The sequence below is a fragment of the Pantherophis guttatus genome, chromosome 3, assembly GCF_059756535.1.
Source record: "Pantherophis guttatus breed Tessera chromosome 3, ASM5975653v1, whole genome shotgun sequence".
Taxonomy (NCBI): Eukaryota; Metazoa; Chordata; class Lepidosauria; order Squamata; family Colubridae; genus Pantherophis; species Pantherophis guttatus.
In genome coordinates, this window is record NC_142065.1 from 22,754,879 (window position 1) to 22,772,635 (window position 17,757).

The window sequence follows — 17,757 nt, forward strand, 5'->3', positions numbered from 1 at the left end:
AGGCTCCGCCCACCACCCCAGATGTCATCATAGGCGATCTGCGCATGCACAAAAGCTTCTGCGTATGTGCAGAAGCTCGGTATCCCATTGCGAACCAATAGTAAAGGTAAGTAGAACCCACCCCAGAGCCCGCGTGAGCACAGCGCGTGTGCGGAAGGGCAGGTGCATGCACAGAAGGTGCACGCACAGCTAACCGGTGGTAAAAATATGTGAAACCCACCTCTGCCCAAAGCCCTATAGAGCAACAGCATTTTAAAAACAACACACACAGACAGAGGTGTTACTGCAATTTCAAATACCCTTCAGCTGGGTCAAAAAAGGCTCAGGAATGGAACATTGGGACCAAAGTGATTCAGATATGCTTCTGAAGATCCCCATGGCTGTGTTTATGCAATATCCTGAGCCTTCTTCAGTTCTAGCAGGAGATCTGACGTTTTTCAGGAAAAAAAAAAAACCCCAAGAAAGTCCAGTTGCCTTTTGGAAAAAGCACCTTTGGGATAACCATGACCTGGATAATTGAGACTCTCCAGACATCTTGAGCCTTTATTCATTTGAGCCATGATTTGATGAATTAAAGGGGACGCGGTGGCTCAGTGGCTAAGATGTTGAGCTTGTCAATCAGAAAGGTCGGCAGTTTGGCGGTTCAAATCCCTAGTGCCGTGTAATGGGGTGAGCTCCCGTTACTTGTCCCAGCTTCTGCCGATCTAGCAGTTCAAAAGCATGTAAAAAATGCAAGTAGAAAAATAGGGACCACCTTTGGTGGGAAGGTAACAGCGTTCCGTGCGCCTTTGGCGTTTAAGTCATGCCGGTCACATGACCACAGAGACGTCTTCAGACAGCGCTGGCTCTTCGGCTTTGAAAGAGATGAGCACCGTCCCCTAGAGTCGGGAACGACTAGCACGTATGTGCGAGGGGAACCTTTACCTTTACCTTGATGAATTAATACAATTGTCTGAGTCCGTACTGCATCATAGAGTAACCGCCTTGACTTTGTATTATATAATTAGCCACAAAATAGCCAGGTGCATGATAGTTTGGCTTTCTAAGTAAAAGCAACCTATTTCAAAATGTGTCCTATTAGATTGCAGTTCAAAATGGTATTACCTCAGCTAATATGGTTTTAAACAATAATTATGGTTTTGTATTATGTACAAGTCAGTCCCTATGGTATGTTTACTGAACCCTAGTTACAAGACTATGCCTTCACATATTAGATAAACATAATCCTCCACAAAGTAAGGTAGACAATGCCCCGGACAATAATTTATTTAGAAACCATCCTGAATTAGGTTGGGCTTATCCAGCTGGGTGACTTTGGCCCAGTCACTGTCCCTCAGCCAATTCACCTCACAAGTTTCTTGTTGTGGGGAAAATAGGAGGAAGAAAGAGCATTAAGTATATTCACCATCTTATGTTATTTATAAAAATAATAGAGGTAGGAATAAAAAAAAAAAGGTCTTTAAAAAAATAATCTTGCAGCTGCTTTGTCTGTCAAAAGATTTGTTTTTGCTCTCCATTCCATACAGCAGGGACCAGTCGTACCAAAAACAGTGGCGTGATTTTACAAGCCAAAATCTTCAAGTTCATGACCACGTGATTCTCTTCTTCTGAAAGAAAGCCCACAGTGATAAAAAAAATGTGTCTGAATGAGCCTTTTGTTGTGTCTGTTTGAGCTTCCTGCTTCAATGAATTCTACAGGGAAGGGACAGATTTTTCTCCCTTTAGTGCCTGTTGATTCTTCCATTAAGTCATCAGAATCACAACATTGTTTTAAATGATGTATCATCAAGTCAACTCTAGCAACCACATAGATAGGGGTTTTTTTCCCCCATGAAGACTGGCAAGGCAACCTATTAAATATACGTATTTGGAAAAGTGCTGAAGTTTTTGAATTTCGTTCACCTGGAGAGCTAGGAAATGGGAATTTGCATTGTGTAGATTACAGGCAGTGTTCAATATATCACCATTCATTTAATGATCGTTCAAAGTTACAATGGTGCTTAAAAAAGTTACTTTTGACCAGTCCTCACATTTATGACCATTTCAATGTCCCTGTGATCATATGATAAAAATTAGGGCACTTAGCAACTGTATTTATGACAGTTGTAGGATTTTGGGGTTATGTGATCACTATTTCCAACCTTCCCAGAGACTTTCATCAAACAAGGTTAATGGGGGAAGCCAGATTCACTTAAGGACTGAATGATTTGCTTAACAAATGCAGCAAAAAAAACCTTGTACAGTCAGACGTGACTCATTTAACAACATTTAATGATAGACACTCCAGTCCCAATGAGCCGTGGTGGTGCAGTGGTTAGAATTACAGGCTAATTCATTGCTCACTGCCAGCAGTTCGATTCTGACCGGTTCAAGGTTGACTCGACCTTGCATCCTTCCGACGTTGGTAAAATGAGGACTCCCATTGTTGGGGGCAATATGCTGACTCTGTAAACTGCTTAGAGAGGGCTGTAAAGCACTATGAAGCAGTATATAAATCTAAATGCTATTGCTATAATTCTAAGACTACTTGTATGGGCTGCAGAAATAATTACTATGAAATACATGGAGGCTGCAAAGCCTGTCTCACCTGATTGGTCAGGGTACTAGGCAACTCCTCTCCATCATTTTCAAAATGAATTTCTACTTCTCTGTGGATAAAAGCACTTCTTGGTTATAGAATACATCATTTTCACCCACAGGCATCTTAAGCAGAAGAGCTTTGATAGCCAAGGCTCCTTGTGGCTAGCAGAATGAGAAATGAATCATTTAGAAAGTGTCTCAATGACTCCACAAGCATTAGGGCAAGGCAACAGAAGTAGGAGATACTTAATATACTTCAAATGTTCTCCAGATATTCAAGTATTAGCAAGAGGTTTTCACTCTGCCTTTAGAGCTCAGTGAAATCTGATTCCAATGTTGGCATGCAACAGCATATTCTTGATAAAATTAAAAAATGACACCAATCATGAATGGGCAGCCATATGAATTCATTAAACAATCAAACAAGTTGCTCTACTTGGCCTTAGTTTCCATATTCTGTGTTTCCAAATATACTGAAAATAATTGTTATTCAATTTTTGTATTGAATTAAATTTATATTCCATTTTACCTGCAGAAGCTCGACAGTATATGAAACATGCCTCTCGTTGTTGTTGTTTTTCTTTCACAGTGAGAGAGTTTGGATTGAGAACAATCGGCTTAAATATGTGCAATTATTTTCTGTGGACTCAACCCTGGACTTCCTTAAGTCATAGTTCCATTCATTAGACATGCATTCAGCACATGGGTTCCTCCAGTTTGTGGAGGGAAGACTGCCATGTATGAAATATTTCCAGGATGCCAGGCAAAATGTTAGCATTAACTCTGTAGTTGTATCAGTGGTGGGTTGGCCCCGGTTCGCACTGGTTCTATAGAACCGGTAGTAAAACCGGTAGGAGGCTCCACCCACTGACCCACTGACCCTGATGTCATCAGAACACTTCTGCGCATGCGGATGGCCCTGTTGCAAACCGGTAGTAAAGGTAAGTAGAACTCACCTCTGAGTTGTATGCAATGTCCTTAGAAGTAAATTCACCTGATTTGTGAATACAGAAACCAAGTATCAGAGTATATGAGATAACATCAAATTCTAACACTTTAGGGGTAAAGCGGGACACAAGTATAATAGTTTATTTAAGCCTTGTCTGCTAAGACACCAGCAAATTTGGCAGGAAGGCATGGCCACCTACATAGGAAGTTCCCCGTTAATAGAGACTAGCAATTTGCGTATGCTGTTTCAACCACAGTGGATGTCAGAAGAGAAACAGAGCAACCAGGAGCACACAAAAAAAAGCTCTTTATATGCTCCAGATGAGTGGTGGGTTCCTCCCGGTTCCACCAAGCTGGTAACGGTAACAATATGACATTACCGAACCAGTTCTGACCCCCTCCCGCCCCCCAGTGTTATTCTTACCTTTTATTTGGCCCCACCCCCAATCTATTGCTGCCTCCTGAGTCCCAGCTGATTGGCTAGAAGGAAAAAATCTGTTTAAACTCTTGCCGCGGGGCTTCACAGGGCCGCCCTACAGCTGATCAGTGTTAAAAGGCAGTGTGGTGGTAGACCGGTGCCTCCAAAAACAAATGAGTAGACCGGTGCCTTCAGCAACAAATGAGTAGACCAGTGGAGCCCTGCAAGCAGTTAAAAGCCTGGTAGACCAGTACTTCTGCTAAATCCTAAAGAATTGTCACATGACCATCAAGCCACACCCACAAAATAACCACGCCCACAGAACCGGTAGTAAAAAAATTTAGAACTCACCCCTGCTCCAGATGCATGATTGACAACATAATTCTCTCCCTGATTTGAGAGGAACTAAATCAAGATGCCTTCATTTAAACATGCAAGCAACAGAAACTCTAGATCAGGGTTGGGGAACCATGGCCACTTTATGACTTGTGGACTTTAACTCCCAGAATTCCTGAGCAGCTGGCTCAGAAATTCTGGGAATTGAAGTCCACAAGTCATAAAAGGGCCATCGTTCCCCACCCCTGCTTTAGATAAAAGCATTTATTCTACCTCCCAAACTACTGAGCTACCACTCTCCCCAAGCAATTGTTACAGAAACCAGCTGTTCTTAACTGTCCTCATCATTTAAGTATCATTTCTGATTTTGTCCTGGTAAAGTGAGTAGTTCAAACGCAACCAAAAAAACCAAGAAATCTTCTGTTCAAGCCTCAGGCCAAATTACTGAGAATTTTGTTTAAACCCACCCTGGGGAAACCAATATCACCACTTCCTTGATATTCTTCTATGGCCTCTAGTGTTACTTGAGTCTACTGAGAAGTTGACTGCAGGATCTAATAAATTTCAGAGCGTCACTGTGCAAATTTGCAATTCTCAGAGTTCGCCTGGCAGTCTGCCTTTTTTTTTCTTCATGATTTCCTTCTATACATTCGGCAGCTGAATTCTTATTTCTAAAACTGACTTCCTTCTTTTAAAGCTGTGTGTGCACACAAATGCTTGGTCATGATTAGCCATGGTTTACTTAGCTCTACTTCCTGCTCTGTTCTCTTTCTCACTGCCCCACTGCATGGAAAGCAGTGGGGGAATATCACAGTTAGTTGTCAACCTGCAACTATTTGTTTAGCAACCAGTTCAAGTTACAACACTGGAACATTTTACTTATAACTGGTCCTCCCACTTACAATCATTTGCAGCAGAGGTGAAATCTACTTACCTTCCCTACCGGTTCGGAAGTGCACATGCTGCGTGTGCATCATGTGCAATTTTGGACCCTCTGCGCATGCGCAAAGCCTTCTGCGCATGTACGAGGGTCAAAAGCAGGTTACTTCCTGGTTAAAACCAGAAAGTAATGACATCCGGGTGGGTGGGTGGAGCCTCGTGCTGCCGCCGCTACTGGTCCTCCGAACTACCCACCACCGCTGCTACCGGTTTGCCCGAACCGGTGCAAACTGGTAGCATTTCACCCCTGATTTGCAGCATTCCAACAGTCACAAGATCAACTTGGCAACTGGCAACTGGCATGTATTAACATTGGTTGCAGCATCCTGGGGTCATGTGATCACCATTTGCAATCTTCCCAGCTGGCTTCATTTAATGATCACATGAGGCATCTAACAGCAATTCACTTAACAACCTTGGCAAAAAAGATAATAAAATCTGGCGTGACTCACTTAGCAGCTGCCTTGCTTAGTATTGGAAATGTGGGTCCCAATTGTGGTTTATTACCTGTAAAGCATAATGAACAGAATAGCTTGCTCATAATAATCCATTTTCCTCTTGCTAAGAGTTAAATATCACTTCTGCTAACTTTTTCAGATCAGTTTTCATAATTCTCCCAAATGCTCATTAAGCCAGTCATGTAAGAAGGAGAGAGGATGAGAGTGGGCGGTGTGCATAAGATTAAAAAGAATGAGGAGGCTTGCTTTTTTTTATGCAATAGAGACAAGTGATAAAAAGAGGGAAACAAAGTATTGTTACAACTCTCTGCGTGACATGTAGATCATTAAATAAAAGTCAGAAATTGTGTACGATCAGAAATCTTTTCTAACAAGCTTTATTAAAAGCCATAGATATATCCTCCTATTTTTACCACCATAGACTAATAGAACTACGTCATTGTTTAATAATATGCATCAACCAAATAATCCACACCTAAATTATATTAAACGTGCCTTCAGGTACAGCTTAATTAGGGCTACCATATCTGGGCTGCAAAACTCACAACGCTCAGAAGACAGTAAGGATATTGCCATGACTGAATGAGAAGATATTGGAAAGGATAAATTTATTAGTCGTGGTAACTCAATCAGTCTTTTTTCAGGTCACTGCCCTCTGATTGTGTTGGACTTCATTTCCTCTTACGGGTAGTCCTCATTTAACAACCATGTCTTCAGCAACTCTTCAAAGTTCTGACAGTGCAGGATGAAATTTATGATCCATCCTCATAGTTGTGACTGTCATAGCATCCCACAGTCACATGATCACAATTCAAGAATTTGGCAATTTGCGTGTAATCCCAACCAAGTGTCCCCCAGTCATTTGAAATCTTAGTTGCCTTTTGACAAGCCAAGTGAATGGGGAAGCCAGTAGGAAATTGCAAGAGGTGATCATATGACACTATGCTTAACAGTGTAGGACTCATTTAACAACGGAAACTGGAACTGCCGCAAGTGATATTGTAAGTCAATGCAGTCATGTGACATCATGCTTTATGACAGTATCGCTTAATGTTGGAGTTGCCCATCTCAATTACCCTAGTTAACCAAGAACTACCTGTATTTCCCAGCTGGGGATTAATGAAATACCGTGCCTCTTGAAAGCAATAGATAGAAAAAGCAGCACTATCCAGAATTACTAATAATATGGAAAAAATTGTGTTTTTGTGTTATTTGCCACAGTTGTTTGAGAATGAAGATTTAGTGCTTCTTGTCAAAAATCTGGCTGCCAAATGAAGTGTTTGGCCAAAGAAAATGGATTAAATATAGGCTATATTTATTTATGTACTAATGTGTTCCAATACAATTTAGAAGCCACCTCACTCCGCGCAACTTTTGGCAGCTTATATTTTAAAAGCAGGAACAATCTGAAAAATGAAAAGACCTTCCTTGCAATTGTGGTCAGACTGGTTTTACGCTGTGCACATTTGGTTTTGGCTTAGTGCCTGAATTTGACCACTGGGACTACATATAAATCATTGTTTATACAGGTAAGTCCTCAACTTACAACAGTTCACTTAGTAAATGTTTGAAGTTACAACGGCACTGAAAAAAAGTGACTTAGGATCATTTTTCACACCACCGATGCAGCATCCCCATTGTCATGTGATCATGATTCAGATGCTTGGCAACTGACTCATATTTATGATCATTGCAGTGTGCCTTGGTCACATGATAACCTTTTGCAAACATCTTGAGCCCAAAATTTGTTGCTAAGTGTGACATTCGTTAACTGAGTTTTGCGCCATTTTACGACCTTTCTTGCCACAGTTGTTAAGTGAATCCCAGATGTTGTTAAATTACACGGTTGTAAAGTGAATCTGGCTTCCCCATTGACTTTGCTAGTTGGAAGCTCACAAAAGGTGATCACATGACCCCAAGACACTGCAAAGATCATAAACATGAGTCAGTTGCAAAGCATCTCAATGTTGATCATGTGGCCATGGGGATGCTGCAACAGTCGTAAGTGTGAAAAATGGTCATAAGCCATTTTTTTCAGTGTTGTAACTACAGTCACTGAAAAAATTGCCTTAACTACCTTTGGGTTGGGTGGCTATAGAAATTGAATAAATAAAATCCAGAAATAATTACTGTTTTTTGCTTCCCAGTCTAATTTCAAAAGCACCTGGTTGATCATGGCTGATTTCAGTTAAGATTAGAACTGGACTGGAGGCCACCAGGAAATCCCAGCACTTCCTTACCACTGTCAAAAAGACTATCTCGATGTGTCCTGAGATCACCAGAGATCACCACCACCTCAATCCAGGCTACTTTTAGGCATCTTCTCCGAAGTCAAATGTGGCCCCTAATCATCACAAGGCAGTCCCCTCTGCCGTAAACTGATGAACCTTTTGTGTTCAGAGTTCAAATCCCACCTAAATTGTAAAGATCACTAGTCAAGCGGAGACTCATTGCACCCTGAGGGTTATAAGGATGGAATTAATTTGGGGCAAATTACTGGAACAACCTTGACCTCAAAAAGGGAAAGGAGGAAAGTTCGAATAGAGCTTCCATTTTTATAGAAACCCACCGATGCGTAATTATTGTATTTTACTCAATACAATACTCATTTTTTTTTCGTTTTATTATTTTATAGTTACCGTGCTGGATTTTACTGCCGCCGTGAGTTTGCGTTTAAGATCGGCGGCCACAGACATCTATTGAATAGAGAGGTAAAAAATAAACTTCATTTATCCCCAGGGAAGGCGAACACACCTCAGAAGTAACGATTGCAGGGTTGGTTTTTTTCCCCCTACACCTCCGTGCAAAACGAAATGGAAGGCACGGCTACCCGGGCAACGCCTTCAGATTTTTCCATCCCGGCTTTGCCACGGCCTCGCCCTGAAGCTCGGCAGACGCGCAGGGTCTAACGGGTTCGCCGCCGCTCACGAGCCGCCCACACGGAGCCCCACGGCCGGGCCCGGGTCCTACGTCGCGGAAAAACCGGGGAGGAGCAACCCCCGCCTCTCCCCCCCCCACGCTTGTACCCTCGCCAACCAGGTGGGCGGAGCCGATGGGCTCCGGTTCGGCAGTTCGCCTCGATAAGGCCGGGACGCTATTGGCTGAGGCGAGCGCGCGCGGATTGGCCGGCTCCTTGCCGGAGGGGCGTGGCTCTTCCTGACGCCTCGTTCGGCCGGGCGGAGGGGCGGCGAGGGGCGAGTGCCGGCTGGCTGGCCGCGGGGCGGGTTGCGTCGCGATGTTGCTCTCGCCGCCGCCGCCCTCGTCCTTGCCCTGCGGGCGGGCGGCAGGCGGCTCCCCTGGCCTTGGGGTGCGAGCGGCCGGGCCGGAGCTCCAGGGGGAGGCTGCTCCCCGAGAGCCGCCCGACGAAGAAGGGGAGCGAGGCCGCGCCGGAACTATGCCCGAGTGCGCCCCGCTCCGGACGGCTGGAGCCGGCTCCGAACCGGCCAGGGCGTCGTCCGAGGCGGAGGCCGCTGCGTCAACTGCCCAGGAAGAAGAAGAAGCAGCAATAGCAGCCGCCGAAGACTCCTGTCCCCGGTGGGGAGCCCAGCACGCGGGAGCCCGGGAACTGGCTGAACTGTATTCCCCCGGTAAGGAAGGATGCGGGATTTCGGGGGAGGGGACGGGGGAGACTTTCAAAGGGTCTCTCGGCCGTCCCTGGATTGTGATGCCGGATTGTAACGAAAGTGGCCCGCTTCGTCCATCTCGCTCATCCTTTTCTGCCTCTCCCGGGATTATTGCGCACTTGAGCGGCTCCTTGAAGCACGTTGCCCCGGGCAGGTCGTCGGAAGGAGCCTTCTCTAGGGTGATCCGTCTGAACCTGCAAGTTGGGGTTTAGGTTTTAAAGCGGTGGGACGGGCTTCCCATGCTTTTAAAAAAAAAAGTGGCGCTTGAGTAAGCGGATGGCGGATGTGTTAGGATCCCCTTCCACGTTTCCGGATCAGATTTAGTAAATCTGAAGAGTGGGATCTTTTTGATTCGGTTAACGCTGCCTTTTAGCCGCAGCGGGTAACGCTGCCTACCGCCCTGGGCCAAGCACTGAATCCAGTCTTTAAAAGAGACGGAAGAGGGTATGGGACATAAAATAAGGTCTGGGCCTCATCTACAGTTGGTGTCTTCTTGTTTTAACCCTTTTGTTCAGATATTTGGTTAAAGGATGTACAGATAGTATTTTTTTTCTTTTTTTGTAGTCAGTAATGGGTGTGCACCTGAGATGGTCCTTATAAAGGAAACTTATGTAAAAATACTTAGTTGCTTTCAGCTTCCTATTTAGAGGTATGCTTAATGCACCCTAGGTTTCCCGTTATGAATGTACTAAGTGAAACATTAAGTAGGGTTGGGCCCTGTTACTACCTGGAATGGAAATTGTGGGAAATTTCAAGGGATTAGTCAAAACCATACCACAAGATTAAAGTGGAAGTCCGCCTTCATGCTGTTGTCAAGTAAACTTCATGATTTGACTAGGAATCAAAAACTCTTTAATGAAGTTTTCACTCTAAATCCTAAAGCAGTATAATCAGTAGTGTAGATGCTCACATTGGCAAAATGACTTTTCTAGCAAAATAGCCATGCTAATCCATGCACTACAGATTCATCCATCTTGCTAATGGAAAAGCAAACACTACTTTATGATATCCTCTTATGATTGTCTTAGTTTGTCGTCAGTTGGGATTTATTTGGAAATCATGACCTAGTGCAAATCAGGACATGCTATATGTTATGAGATGGTTGTCATGGAAGACCCTCTGTTTTTGTTTGTAGATTCGCTGAAGGTTTGTCCAAAATCTAGGGCATTATAGTTTGTAGAGCAGGGGTGTCAAAGTCACATCATCATGTTGTCACGTGATGTATCGTGACTTTCTCCTTCCCTAAACTGGGTGTGGGTGTGGCCAGCGCATGACGCATCCTGTCCATAGGCCGCGAATTTGACACTCCTGTTGTAGAGTATTGGCTTTATTTCAAACAGCTTTTGTTGGTTACAGCAAGCTGCAAATTGTATTCAAACTTTATGCCATTTATATTCAAATGATATGTATTTATATTCAAATGTTATGCAGTTTTTATTCAATTTTAGCCTTTGTATAGTACATTATGCCTTTCAAGGTTAATTGAGTAACTCAATCATTTCTCTTTTGGTGAGCAGTTGAGGCATCAGGCTAGAAACCAGGAGATTGTGAGTTCTAGCTCCACTTTAGGCACAAAGCCAGTGGGGGTGACCTTGGTTAATCTTGTTCAAACCTAGAAAGGAAACAGTGGCAAACCGCTTCCGAAAAACCATGCCAAGCAACCTACAGGGACTGGTCTAGGCAGTCTCCAAGAAACAGACATGATGGGGGGAAATCTCTTAAGTAAATAAAATATATTTTTCTTCTTTCTCCTCTCCCAAAAAACTTTTCTTAATGATTGTGACAGAATTGATACTATAATCTGTGCTGTATACTGTGGGATTTTATTTATTACTATTTTGACTCCTGATGACTAACGTGGACAGATAGATAAAATTTTGAAAGTGATTTGCTGGTGTCTTCTTTCTAAGGTTGAGAGAAAATAACTCAAAATCATTGAATTATTTTTAAGCTACCCTTTTGTTTTAAATCAGTATCTTTAACCATTAGGCCAACTGGCTCTTTTATATAATTCTTCTGGGTTATATAAAGTACATTTATCCATACTTGGTATCGGTTTAGCATGAGAAAGACAGGAGCACATGGGTTGTCTTCCTTCTGAAAAATTACTGGTTTAAAATTCTCTTTGTCAGCACAACAATCTTAATCATTTCCTTGTTGAAACAAAACGGCAGTGGAAGTTCTGGATGAGGGAATGAAATAAAAAATATATTGGGGATGTGCTCAAACAGAGCTTAAAATTAAAGAAAGGCCTTTTGGCTGTATGTGTTTGGGATATATATTTAAGTTGAACTGCTCCTCACTGGGTACAGACTAAAATAGTATTTTTAGTTCAGCTTGCTTTGTGAGTATGGCCTTCTCATCTTTTTAAATCCTTGATTTTAAGTATTATGAATATGACATCCGGGTTGCCTTTTTTAAAGACCGCAAAGCAATAGAATCTGAACATTTTTATAAGTTCCTAAAGTGGTGTTTATAAAATTTATGAATAAATGAATAAAATGTTTTATTTATCTAAACATTCACAACTCTACTCTCTTAAGGAAAGGTGGACTATATATGCAATTTGATAAATAATCTGACCACAATCATTGCGCCTGACTGGATGCTTTTTCTCATAAACCTGAGTGTTGATTCTAATGGAAAATTCTTACCAGTTTCAGAGCCAGTTTAAATGTGCAGCTGTAATTAGGTTCTAGTGATGCTTCAGACATGAAAGCCAACTGGATGACTTCATGACAGTCAATTTTTCTCAGCCTTGCCCGCCTCACAGAGTTGATGTGAAGAAACTAGGAGGTAGTTGTGTATACGCCACCTTGTGTTAACAAAAAATGATAAAAATCTAATGAATGATCGTTAATTGGAGTGAGTGTCCTCCAGATGTTTTGAATTACAGTCCTCAATAGGGCCAGTCTATATAAAGTAATAGTTGAAATTGAGATACAGAAAATCTAGATCATCCAATTTCACAGCAACTCTTAATGTGCTGTAGCACATAATATTAAAACAAAGTAACAACAATAAAGGAAAAAAAAATAGTAAACACTCAGAAAAAATCAAACCAACGTCTCAATCATATATCATTCCCCCAAGGAGCCATCCATCCAATCTAAGTCAGTGTCTGGGATAAATGCCAGGTTTCAAGGACCTGTTTGAAGAAGGCTAAAGTAGAAGCAGGGTAAATCTCTGGGGTGACGTTGTCCAGAGTTGTCCTTGATTCAGATTATATAACTGGATCAGAAAAATTAACCTTTTCGGGAGCTATCAATAAGTGGCATAATATATAGTGGGCTAGTAGTAGCTAATAATAATAATAAACTTACATGCTCAAAATCCTGCTTAGATCCATTCAAAGGTTGATTTCTTCCTTTTATCCTTTTCAAGGGCTTGAATAAACATTTTAAGATAATGAAGGTTTGGCAGGCATGTAAGATAGAAATCTGGAAAACTTAAGAGATAGCCATTTCTGTTCTGTACAAGGTTTAAAAATAGAAAGCCGAAAACAAAGATCAGATTGGTGGATGAGATTGAAATCAAGCAAGGATTATGAATCTTGTACTACAAGTACTGTAATAGTAGATTATAAAATGTGGCCCTTAGACCTTAAGTCTTTTCATTTGACACTTGACCTGACACCTAATACTGTAAAAATGTTGGCTGTCTCCTTCATTCAAGATATAGCATGTGTTTCCTTTTGTAGCTACAGTTTCATAGTGTACATGTGTGTGTGTGTGATTTTTGAGTCACTTTTCTCTCTGCTTTGAAAGGTAACATCCCAGTCACCCTAGGTACCAATGAATGAGGCTTATATATGCAAAGAATCAGCTGAACTGCTTGATTTAATCTGGTTTATCCATTGCTTGTCTTACCTGGTAAATGTCTAAGAAGCAATATTTCAATTTTGAACTTAATTTCAGTGTATAAAATAATTTTACCTGTTTGCAGTTTATTCAATTCGGAAACACCATAGAAGCTGTTCGATGTATTGGCCACGTGGCTAGACATAAAATATTGCAGAGCTGCCCAGTCATAAAGTATGCTTTGGAATAAACATGTTTAGAGCAGAATCACATACTTAACTCTTGACATAGCCATTCATGTCAATTTGACATTCTTAAAAAGTTTAAAATTCAATTCCATAATCCAGCATTGTCCCAGTAGTTTAAGATTATAGGAGTGATAGTCTTAACAGATACAGAAAGTGCTAGGTTGAGAAGCTACAGTGGGTGTGTCTGGTATTTTTGATTGCTCCACCAACAGCTCTGCTTAAAAAGATAATATATTTTACAGTTAATTGAGGATTCACTAAACTGCTTTGTCAAAAATATCCACTGGAACATTTTTGTTTTTTATACAAAGAGTTTTTGTTCTCTTAACTTAAAGCTTCACATAACAATGATCACGTGTCAAATCTTCTCTTATTACTGCTTGGCCTCTTGCAAATCCAAAGACAGATGTGTGAAGGAATCATTGGCAATGGGACATTTTGGGAGGTTTGAAATATATTTATTTCATTTTAGCAGCTCTAAATTACCATTAGCTTCATTGACAATTCTCAGGTTCTAACATTACAGTGTGAAAGAGAAATATTGGTATTAACAGAATAAACTATTTGTAGTTCAGTGTTCTACTGTGGAGTCCTTGGTGCTCTCTGTCCTTGGTTTTTTTCTTGCAAATGTTTCATTACACAACTAGGTAACATCTTCAGTGCTAGAAGGGAGTTGGGTTTGCTCTCTGTTTATATACAGTGGCTTGTTGTATCAGTGTTGGTGGGAGTGTTGTTTTCTTCTTAGTAGTTCCTTGATTAAACTGTTTGATTGTTTGTGGTGGTAGTTCCTTCACTGGGATATTGTTTACTGCTTGATTGTTGGTCTGGTATTAGTAGTCCCTGTTTGGGTGTTGATTGCTGATGGGGAGGTGTTCTGATCCGTTTTGTTTTCTTTTTAGCTTTTTGATTATCATGAAGAAAGCAGCACTCCCACCAATTAGGTAATGAAATGTCTGCAAGGAAACAACCAAACTCGGCACCAGGAATTCCAAAGAGGAAATATTGACTTACTTTCCCCATACCATATATCAGTGATGGCTAACCTTTTTGCCATCGCATGCCAGGAGAGGGAGGGGCGGGCACGCGTGCCCACACCGATAATTCTATGCGCCCTGTACTGCATGCGCAACCCCCCCCCCGCGCTCCTGGCACGCGATGGCCTGGTAGGCCCATTTTTCTTTCTTACCTGGCTCCAGATCCTCTCTATGCATCTGCGAAGGGTGAAAACAGCCTTTCCCACTCCCTCGGAGGCCCTCCAAAGGCCTGAAACGGACCATTTCCCAACTCCCGGTGGGACAGGAAGTGATGTTTTTTGCTGTCCCCAGCCTCTCTAGGAGTCTCTGGAGGCTGGGGACAGCAAAAAACATCACTTCCTGTCCCACCGGGAGTTGGGAAATGGGCCGTTTCAGGTCTTTGGAGGGCCTCCGAGGGAGTGGGAAAGGCTGTTTTCACCCTTTGCAGATGCATAGAGAGGATCTGGAGCCAGGTAAGAAAGAAAAACGTGCCTTCCCCACCCACCCCCAGCCCCTCCGGAGGCAGGAAACAGCCTGGTTCCCTACTTCTGGTGGGCCCAGAAGGCCCGAAAATCAGCTGGCCGATGCGCGCATGCGTGCCAGAGCTCAGCTGGCGTGCCCACTGATATTGCTATGCGTGCCATCTGTGGCACATGTGCCATAGGTTCGCCATCACGGCTATATATCATTCTGTATGCCTTTGTCATGTCCTACTTTATTAGTATTTTTTAAATATCTGAATCCAAAATGTAATCTTTCCACATACAAAACTTCGTTCTAGATCATTATTCTCCAGTGGGCTGGGGAATTCTGGAAATTGTAGACCTCATATCTTAAAATTATTAAGATTGAGAAACACTGTTTTCTAGCCTCTTGATTAATATAACTGCTGCCTTCTGTGCTGTTTCTTATTCTTAACAGGATCCCTTTAGAAAATCCATAAAACTTCCAAAGTATATTCTCAGCCCAGCCTACCTCACAGGGCTCTTATTGTGGGTAAAATATAAGGAAGAGTACTGTATTAGATATATTTCTGCTTTGAGTTACTTATGGGTATATAAAAATAATAAAGCTAGGATATTAAATAAATAAATAATAAATAGCACTCACTAACTAGATTCAGACAAAACAAAAAGGCACAGTTTGATGAGCCATATTCACAACAGCTGGTGTATAAAAAGTGTGCTAAGTCATAAGCAATGGGTTGCGTACACCAGTGGCTGCGTTTTCACAATTTGCTAACAAAAAATCAAATCATGTTACTAGCTATGAAGTATGTTAATCTAGGCACTTTCCAGTTAACTTCATTCTTCCCTCATTCTTATATATAAACAATTCTGAAACTTTGGTTTCACTTTAAGATGTAAATGATTTAATTGATTCTGGTTTAGGATATTATATGACTGTTCATTGTGCATTTCATGATTTATGACTTAGTGTGTCATAAGCCCTGTTGATTTATTCAGTAAATTATAGTTTAATCAATGCTTGCTTAATATGTACCGAACTAGTGTTTGACTTGAAATGGCAGGGTTACTTTCACAAGGAGATTGAGCATAGTTTCCTTTGGGAGATAAAATGTAAGTGTCCTGATGTTTTGAACATCTTAATTGTTCCTTGTGGACTTTAACATTTAAAGTCTTCTGTTTAGGGTGTGATTGCTTCTCTGCAGAATGTTAGCTTTGATGTCATGAATACTGAATAATAATAATAATAATAATAATAATAATAATAATAATAATAATAATAATAATAATAATAATAAATTATTATTATTATTATTATTATTATTTCACATATACTTAAAAAAAACATATTGTCAAGCTAATAATCTATGCTTTGTCCTACATATGAGAGCTATGTGGGTTCCAAAACCTGCTACCACAAAATCACTACTTTTGAATTTCCTTTTTCCATTTGAGACAACATAGTCAACATACTGCAGGATGTAGGCAGAAGAACTGTGTGTACCTCTCCCTGGGATAAGGCTAGCGTTTATGCTTGCTGGAGGAGTTGTCTTTTTATGGTTTCCCTGCCACTATGCAAGGAAAATTCAGAATTATGGGAGTGCTTGATAAAATATTTTGATCACACAGAAGCCAAACTGAATTCCTCCATTTCATTAACCCAACTTTTAAAAATGGGTATTTTTCAACTATTCAAGTAAAACATAATGTGCCAAGTATAATATTTCAAAAATGGATGCAATAAAATATTCATATAAATCCAAAATGGGCTTTTTCAGAAATAAAATACTAAGAGGGCAAATTTTATCTATCATCTACAACTCTTAATGGCAGATACTTTACATGAAAAAGTGCCTGCCAGCTCCTTCTGCCAAAAATTAGGGCGAAGTCTCGCTCATCCCTTTTTAAGCAGCAAGAGGTGTACAGGTAATCCTTGATGTACAACTGGTCATTTAGCAACCAGGAGACCTTATGACAGATTCCCCCCAAAGCTACATATCATCCAGTTTCAAAGTTGCAGTCACTGCAGTACTGCGTAGGATAGGCCCCCTGCCTATCCCATCTCCCCTACCTGCCCTCTTCACTGGCTCCCCACAGGTGTTGGGCCTGCTCCCCACCCCACTGGGTCCCACACCTCCCAGCCCCTCTCACCTATCACATACTTATCTTTGGAAGAGCTCTGCAGCTCACAAGCAAGGAGGGCATGTAGCCATAGAGGAGATAAAGGTGAATAAGCAAAGTGATTGTGGTCTTGCCTCCCTTAGCAATCCTCATGGCTTATATTGAGGACTACCTGTTATCTGTTCCTCCAAGACTTTCATATTAAGTGTTGGTTAATATGTCGCTGTTTTAATACGAGCAGAGCAAAAAGCACCATGCTTTAATTTTTTTTTTTTTTTTAAACAGGGAAAAGGCTACAGGAATGGATTAGTGTCATCTTATGTTTCTCCTTGATGTCTTTCAACTTCTACAGACTTCTCTTTTGCCTGAGACTGGAGCATGCCTTCTCAATTATTGTTGGTATATGTAAGTATGCATTAGTTTTTATGCAGGTTGGAGAGTAATTTCTATGCTTATCTCTATGTGATTCTTTTATCAATTTATATTCTGAATTGTGCTTGTATTCATGATGTTTCCTTTCTCTTGATATAAGCAGCAGGGTAAAAATGAATAAAAACGTAATCAAAAGTGCCCTAATTAGAAAAGGCATGATAGTTAAAAACATAAAGTAAAAGCAATATGATCCAGGACATTGGATTTTGCCCCCAGAGTATTTCTAGGAGAAATGACACGTTAAAGCTATGTGTGTTGTCCTACATAAAGAAATGAAAAATAGAAGATGAAGATTTGTTCATCTAATATACAGTATTTATTCCATACCCTTCAATTATATCTTCAGAGTAATTTATTAAACTTTTTAAAATATC

General features: G+C 41.2%; 1 protein-coding gene and 1 long non-coding RNA gene across 2 annotated transcripts in view; one reads left to right on the top strand and one right to left on the bottom strand.

Annotated features, from left to right (window-relative positions):
• Window positions 1-1,243: 1,243 nt before the first annotated feature.
• Window positions 1,244-8,566, bottom strand: LOC117664352 (uncharacterized). Its single transcript, XR_004590998.3, has 5 exons — window positions 8,434-8,566; window positions 5,674-5,728; window positions 3,537-3,574; window positions 2,588-2,648; window positions 1,244-1,607 (listed from the first exon to the last, which is right to left on the bottom strand). It is a non-coding gene; the product is annotated as an uncharacterized LOC117664352 (long non-coding RNA).
• Window positions 6,047-17,757, top strand: part of PEDS1 (plasmanylethanolamine desaturase 1) — a 30,898-nt gene continuing 19,187 nt past the window's right edge. The window contains exons 1-2 of the mRNA XM_034413794.3: window positions 6,047-9,266; window positions 17,237-17,356. Coding sequence (XP_034269685.2) covers window positions 8,915-9,266; window positions 17,237-17,356 — 472 coding nt within the window. The 5' untranslated portion in view covers window positions 6,047-8,914. The remainder of the gene's footprint in view (window positions 9,267-17,236; window positions 17,357-17,757) is intronic.